The 8056-nt window shown below is 36.6% G+C and overlaps 1 protein-coding gene across 1 annotated transcript; it reads right to left on the bottom strand.

Annotated features, from left to right (window-relative positions):
* Positions 1 to 1496: 1496 nt before the first annotated feature.
* LOC127951338 (E3 ubiquitin-protein ligase rnf152) lies at positions 1497 to 7489 on the bottom strand. Its single transcript, XM_052549185.1, has 3 exons — positions 7357 to 7489; positions 3085 to 3192; positions 1497 to 2993 (listed from the first exon to the last, which is right to left on the bottom strand). The coding sequence occupies exon 3, from the start codon at positions 2604 to 2606 to the stop codon at positions 2010 to 2012; it is 597 nt and encodes a 198-aa protein (XP_052405145.1). The 5' UTR covers positions 2607 to 2993; positions 3085 to 3192; positions 7357 to 7489; the 3' UTR covers positions 1497 to 2009.
* Between the last annotated feature and the right edge of the window lie 567 nt (positions 7490 to 8056).

Genomic DNA, 8056 nt, shown 5'->3' with positions numbered 1-8056 from the left:
CCGAGGTAAATGAGGTGTGCTCTTTTGGCATTGTTACGCAGAGCTCTAAATATGCATACTGACACAACAATATGCCAAAAAAATGTGGAGGTTGCAATAACACCACACCCATATTTTCTTATGAAACATTTAATTTCTAAGAAATTGGATTAACAAGATCTTCCTCCTTTTTTTGCTTCATCAGCTAACGTGTGTGTGTGTGCTGCAAATGCCATTTGAAATTAAATCTGTAAAATTAAAATATGGCATAATGTATTGTAATAATTAAATGGAATTTTGTTGTTGTTGTTTTTGTTTGTTTGTTTTTTACAAGTATGTTAGCTGTATTTTGAATTTTGCTCTGCATTTGCAAATGTCCGTAAAATCAATGAATAATGTAATTACCTATAATACCTATGAATAATGAAAATTACCTATAATATGCTTCTATATTAATGGTCTTTCGTAGATCATAGCAAGTATGATTTTTATTTTGCATTTTCTCCAAAAGTGAACAAGAAACGCTACTGGATTTTCATGAATTCCTAAAATAAAAAAGGAAATAAAAATATAGAAAGAAAGTTAAGGCCAGAGAGTGAAAGATGTCAAAAAGTAACTCCTTCAGCTGCATTAGAAACCCAATTACAAACGGAGTGACTATTTTTTCTATATATATATATATATAATTCATTTGCTAGAATTATTTAATTGTTGTGGAATGGCATCATCACAGTCATTCTTGAAGAGAAAAGGTACAGTGTGTTCTAGGGTAAATGTTTGGGCAAGAGACAACATGACTATGCTTGAGTTTATGCACCTGTAGATGAATCAGTCAAACCTGTTAATTAAGAGTAAAACAATACTGTCATATCCTTGTCATTTGTTACAAGATATTTGTCTTTCATATCAGATGTTTTTATATCATATAAGTTCTATTCATAATACTTGGCCTATAAGATCACATTTTAAAAGCATAGCATAATGTATTTACTATATGACCGTGATGAACAACTGATCATTCCTAATCCTTTGTGTCAGTCTTCTATTCTTTCTGTTTTAAATGTAATTTATTCCTGTGAAGGCAAAGCTGAATTTTCAGCATCATTAATCCAGTCTTCAGTGTCACATGACCCTTCAGAAACTATTCAAATATGCTGATATGATGCTCAAGAAACATTTCTTATTTTCAGTGTTGAAAACAATTATTGTGGAAGCTCGAATATATTGTTTTTCAGACAGGATTCTTTGAGGAATAAAAAGTGTAAAAGAACAACATTTATTCAATGTTTTATTTAATTTTTAAAAGAACAGTAGTGTATTTATGAAGCTTTTTAAGCAGCATGTAGAGTCAAAAGGTTCTCATTTTAATATTAATTTGTTTTGAATGAAGTTTAAATTATGGCACAGAAATCAAAGACTGATGTTTTCACTCATTTAAATCACAGGCAAACCCCATTAGTGAAAATCAAAACAAAACAAAAAAGTAACTACCAATAAAAAAATAAAAATAAAAATGATAAGAAACATTTGATTTGTTGTATTTTAAAGAAACTGCTTTAATGAAACACCTTAAAACATACAGCAATCAAACACAGCAATAAACATTATTTAAAGGCAGTGCAGCTATTTAGCAACATGTAAATTCATTTCTCAATTTTAGTGTTCAGTTACAAACTGCACAACGCCTACAGGCTGTCAATAACGCACAGATCTAACCAAGTTAATTTCCCTCAGGTACATACAAACATGCAAATACATGGAGTGAATACTGCTAGATTCTTTAATGACATTTCTGCACATTAATTGAACAAATTCCCTGCAAATGAGCGAATCAGGGCTTTCGCACTTTGGAAATAACACAAATCGCATAGATTTGTGTCCTTGACTTTCATTCCCTTCGGCTCATCTACCATATATTAGTCACCATAGATATGTGATGTACATAATCACAATCACATCTGAAATCACATAACAGATTCCGAGCGATATTGGTTGGTTGGTCCTTTACAAGTGAATTTGATGAATCGGTCTCATCCGCAGGAAATAATAGTGAAGCGTTTGGACACACAGGACATGTTATGCAACACAATACCCAGCAGAAAAATCAAAATGAGTGCCACCAGTAGCACAGTGCAAACCCCCGTCCATGCTTTGGTCTTAACCGCCACCTCCTCCTCCTCCTCCATCCCCTCCTCACCTGTGTCATCCCCCAGCACGAGGTTCCCGCCATCAGAGACGTTTAACACCCCAACGCTTTTAGGGCCAAATCGGCACGCTGGTTGTCCGGGAAGCAACGCCTCATCTGTGTCCAGAGGGATGGGCAGCAGGTAGCAGCCGCTGTTGGGTAAGTGTATAAAGATGGGAGTGTGCTCAGAGGAGTGAGACGGACTGATAATGGAAAGTACGTCCGGGTCGTCTGCAAGATGGGAGACCGAAAGTCCGCCAGGGATCTGCGTCACACTACGACACCAAGGACAGCGAAGCTCTCTCTGACTGAGCCACATCTGGCTCAGACACACGGAGCAGCAGGTATGCTGGCAGTGCAGGAGTTTGGGACGGCGCCGTTGGCTGAAGTAGTTGAAACAGATTTGGCACTCAAGCCTGGAGTTCTGGGACAAGGTGTCCATCGTCCTTAAAACGTGGCTCTTCGGTTACTTTAATAACGCTATTCTTGCCGATTTGAATCGCCAATGCACTTCTCGGTCAACCACTCGGTGCTGATGAGGCCGTCAGTGCACGTCTGGCTCTGACTATGGAAGCGAGACAAATGTGTTGCATCAAAACAGACTGTCAAGAATTTAATCCAGGGGATAGGTTTTGGCACATACAAATACAGGCAGAGGGGTTAATTTATTATGCGCTGGCTGTGAGCTGGATCTATATTCTTGTCAGGCTTGACTTAAAAGTAGACGTCCTGGATAGGTAAACAAATCAGCAGGGATTAGGACTGACACAGTCACCCTAAGCCTAGACAACGGTCGTGAAGAATGCAGAGAATAAAGCGTGTATGTCAGCTGAAAACAAAACAGCTTAATTAGATAATTATCTGTGAGTAATTCTATGATAACGTGAAATGACTTGATGGCTTCACAGAGTGATTCTTACCATGGGTTTAGTATAGATCCAAGCAGGGTATCAAATCATTCAATGAGCACAGCTGGAAATAAAAGCAGTCCACAGGAATATCCTTCCCCGTCTAATGATGAAATAACTCTGTAAAATAAGAGGAAATGAATGACAATAAAGAAAGAGTTATTTAACAGACTTGAATCTCATCCATTCTTAAAGTGGAGAAGATGAGGTTAAATGTGCCGGGGTTTTTTTTAAGTTAAACAAGAAGAAATTAAAGGAGAGGTAAAACTTCTAATAATTAATATTTTAGATTTTAAAATAGAATATATATATACACAGTATATATATATAGTCACAGAATATGTCTTCACCAATAAATAAACTAATTTGACCCATGTTATTGGCAAAGTGTATCATATCACGAGGTAAGTTTAAGAATCATTAAAATATGCAACCATTACATTGCAATTCACCAACATGTACAATCTTAATACCCATACTGTACAGATCTTTTTTACAAATTTCTAATATTTCAAAATATACAAAATCCATTGCTATACAATTGCTATACTATATATATTGCTATACTATATAAATGATATAAAAAAGATACATAAATACATGTAGTTTTAGTTACTTACATTTCTTATTGATTATTTTTCCATACACTTTCTGTCTAAATACATTTATAATTTGCAAACTGTATATTTTAACACATTTTGCATTTGCTCAAAATGTGTTTCAAGATTGGAAATGTACTTTCTGCCACTTGACATACATCTTGTAATATATATTTGGCATTTGAAGGTTTTTTTTTTTTCTTTCTTTTTGAAAAATCTGCACTGTTAACAACATACATTTAGCATAGATTTGAAATATTTTAGCCAAAAAAAATTCTCAGAATGGATACATCTAAAAATTCTCAGAATGGATAAATTTTTGCTGTGTGATACATTGTGATACAGTTGATGCAACAAGAAATAATAATTAAAAAACATGTTCTTTCCTGAGAAATGCTTATGGCTTTGGTTCATCCCTCAGTCTGAGCAAGACAAGTTATTTCCTAAACACATGACCATGATAAGAGGGTGACATACCTTGCTAATGACACATCTAGTACTCCTCCATTCCTGACTGCTGATCTGTGCTCTTTTGTTCTGCCTTTTTCCATGCTTTATACCCTTCTTCTATTTATGTTTGTTTTGTCTTCAAATATAAGGTTTAATATTTATGATACAATAGATTTATTATTGTTTTCTGTCATCAATATAACCTTGTAATCAAGGTTGATTTATTGGCATATAATGTTGTTTTACTCAATGGGCAGTATAATCCACTTATGAGTGTTTGTATGGCCACACAATGGCAGTACAAATTTTCACTGGATGAAAAACTTCCCCTTACAAGCAAGAGCAAAATGTGACCTAGTTTAGTCGAACCCGTAGGCACAATTTCTCAAACCTGCATGACACATGACTATTAGCATGCATGAAGCTGACCAATGAATGAGAGTTCAAAACCCCTCCAGCACTCAAGCTTCCTTCTGACCTTAACCAATTCAGAGCTTAAAAATATTTCCTAACCTCATCTAAAATTTATTCGAGGGCAATTGTTTCCTTCAGGTACTGTACAGCTAATATGCATTTTAATTGACTGGCTCAGTGCTTGTCACTAAGTGAGAAATACTCGAGGCGAAATGAAGTGTGCTGGTACTACACGTCAATCACCTGAGAAAAGAACGAACACTTACTTATCAAGAGACCAAGTTAAAGTTAAATGACTTGTGGCCACATTTTCAGCATAAGCCTCGCTCCAGACTTCCTGTTGTTACACTTACAGTCATAACATCATAGTTTGCTCATGTGACCTTGACTTGCAAAACAAAACAGTTATCGCATCGAGCAATTTGCACTCTTCTCTTTCAAGTTCAAAGGTTTATACCATGTAATAATTGCTCATATATGTATAATTCCATTCCATCCCTTGAGGGGGAAAATAATTAATAATGCAATTAAGTCTGCTATTGTAGCATGAATGGACAGACGCCCCTGAGGGATTATCCATTATTAGGAGCACATTATCTTGTGATAGAGAAGCGGAAATATTTCCCTCCTCTTTGGGACTTCCAATCAAAACGCATTACAGTAATATCACAGACAGCTTTAGAGACATACAGACATGAATACTTTTAATTTACTAATAAATCTTAAAGGCTTTACCAAAACTATTTTTGCTAAATGAGACCAGTTCACCATTTGACATGATTGTTTCATGCTCATCACATTGGTGTCATTACAAATGAGGGAAAAAAAAAAAAGTGCATTGAAAATAAAACAAATGTGGACGCTGCGAATCCAGCTCTCTGTGATGGCGAATTTGTGTGCTTCTCATAGTATCTCAGTTACCATGAAAACCATTACTGCTCAATTTCACATTGCAGAATTTCCTTCAGGAGTTCTGGTACAGCACACAGGGGAGAAAACGTGACAATCTATTAAACGTCCTGTGGGCACATTTACTAAATCATATGAAATATTTGAGAAGGTGTAACCTTGAGAACACGTCCTTTGAGTTCTCACTTTTGTACTGGCATCAATCTTTCATTTTATGCTGAGCAAGCTGGCTTTCACTTGGCATATTTTCTAATTGAGCTAGAAATTTTTGCTTTTTTACTTTTAATTTAAAACAACCGAGGATCAAGTGCATGACTAAAGAAATGCAATGGGACAGGGTACACTAGATGCGCATAACAAAATATTATCAAATGTGAAACAATGCCTTTATGATTTTATCTTAAAAGAAAAATGAATCCCATGGTGGAAGCTTCACTGAAGGTCAGTCTTCAGTCTGGCGTCTCGAAAACTAAGACAATGAAACAAGCAGATAACAAACCGTTAGCTGTGCGCTACTGCGGAGCATCAACCTAATGGATGCAGCTGAATCAGGGGATTTGATTTGTCAGAAAGGGGGGGAAAGAAAAGGAAAAAAAAAACATCACTTAAAATCTAAAGCCTTGAGGCATTCCTCAAGGGCAATGCATTGACTTGAGCAGGTGGGGAGGGGTGCTATTCATGCATGCCCTCGGCCTTTAATTTTGATGCCTTTTTTCACGCCGTTCATGTAAGTCGCCTGTGGGATGTTGGTGTTACAACACACCACCTCCCATGTTAACCTGCGTAAACAATGCAGAAATGTCAAACATCCCAGGGCAACACATAATTTATACAGCAATGTCACACAAATCTCCATGTGTTTATTTTTTAAATGAAGCACCGAACTTCGGCTGACTAGGGTGTGTTTGCGACAGGAAGCAGATAAGCTTTTAACTTTGTACTGAAATGCTGTCTGAACGGGTGTCAAACTCCTAAAGTGATTAAAGTGCATGCCGCTCATCAACACAAACCCATGTTAATAATAAAACCAAATGTATTGAGAAAAGGCACCTCGAAAGCTGAGTGAATCAAGCAGTTGTCTGATAGCAAAGCACTGAGATAACATAAGATAATATATGTGGAATTCACAAGGACACAGTAAAGACCAAAAACCTTGAATGATGAAAAGGTTGAATGACACATAAACAGACTCTTTGGGCTAAGGTTTGGGATTTATAAAGATAAGCCAAATATTTTGGATTGTGTGACATGTACAGGCATTATCAGGACACGTCTGTTTTCAAAAACAGTCATATTTAGACTAGTTGCCACTGGCTCCGTCTTAAAACCTAACAATCAGCTTACATTGCAGGGCATTCAGCACGTCAATGTCACCCAGAAATGCAGTCTAGTTAGGCAGCTCACTATATTTTGACACGCGGCCATTGTTGCGTGTCTCTAAACAATCAAAACAAGACTTAAACCGGAACAGAGAAGAAAGCTGCCCGAAATAATCCTGCTGCAATCTAAAAGAAAAAGTGAAAGAAAATTCATATATATATATATATATATATATATATATATATATATATCAGGTTCCATCCGTATTGCACTGATACATAACACAACAAAACACAGTAAAACACAATACAAAACTTGACGGGTTGGTACGTCGTTGCAGAGGCTGAACATGCTTTGAACAGATGTGCTCCAAAGTTACACGCTCAGCGCAGGTTATAAAACCGCGGTTGAAACGTAATGCAACAAATATGCATCTATGCAATGGACCAAAAACTAATCCAAACTCTAAACTCTGTTTAAGAATTTAACGAGGTATATAAAGTCTCGGAACAACTTCGATGCGAATGCACAAATAGGAAAGCCAAGAAGTTTGACCTGTTTCTTTGAAAGAGTGTGGGGGGAGGAAACTCACCTTGTATATCGAGAAGTGTTTTCATCTGTGCAAACGGTGAACGTCGCGTGCGGAGCAGCCTCATCTGTCATATTACACTCTGCCTTCTTCAAAGGCACACTGTTAACGCTCTTCCACTCCCTCAGCGCAGCCAATAGCGAGCAACGTCTTCGAAGAGAACAGCCAATAGAAGGACCGCTAATCATTTTGCCACGCCCCTTAACATCGCTTTTCGAGTCGAAACCGGTCTGATCGTTTAGTCTTTTGAAGGTGGATTATATGTTACAAAACAAATACTTGCCTTGCAAGACAAGTACAAACGGTGTCTTTAAACATTACAGAAATACACAAACTTTCCGTTGATTTTTAGCATTTTTGTGAGCTCTAGAAGTATGATTTATAGAATTGAAGCAAGGAACTAACAAAGTTACCGTAACTAATGAAGATGCTCAGTGCTGGTACAAGTAAACTTATTGTGCATGGTTAAGAGCATTGTATAAAAAAAATCAATTTCGATACCATTCCTCTGGCCATTTTTTTTTTTTTTTTTTTTTTTTGCAATGCTGAAATAATCAAATGGAGAATCTGAGAAGCTGGTGACATTTGGACTAATTATTTAGCCCCAGAGTTAGTCAGTGTCAGCCCCTGCAAATATAGTGAGTCATGAGAATCAGAAGTAAAACAAAAATACTTCCAAGTACTGATTAAGAAATGGACCACT

This window comes from Carassius gibelio, chromosome B2 (genome assembly GCF_023724105.1).
Source record: "Carassius gibelio isolate Cgi1373 ecotype wild population from Czech Republic chromosome B2, carGib1.2-hapl.c, whole genome shotgun sequence".
NCBI classification, from domain to species: domain Eukaryota; kingdom Metazoa; phylum Chordata; class Actinopteri; order Cypriniformes; family Cyprinidae; genus Carassius; species Carassius gibelio.
The sequence above is the reverse complement of the archived record's forward strand: the minus strand, read 5'-3'. Positions and strand labels throughout refer to the sequence as shown.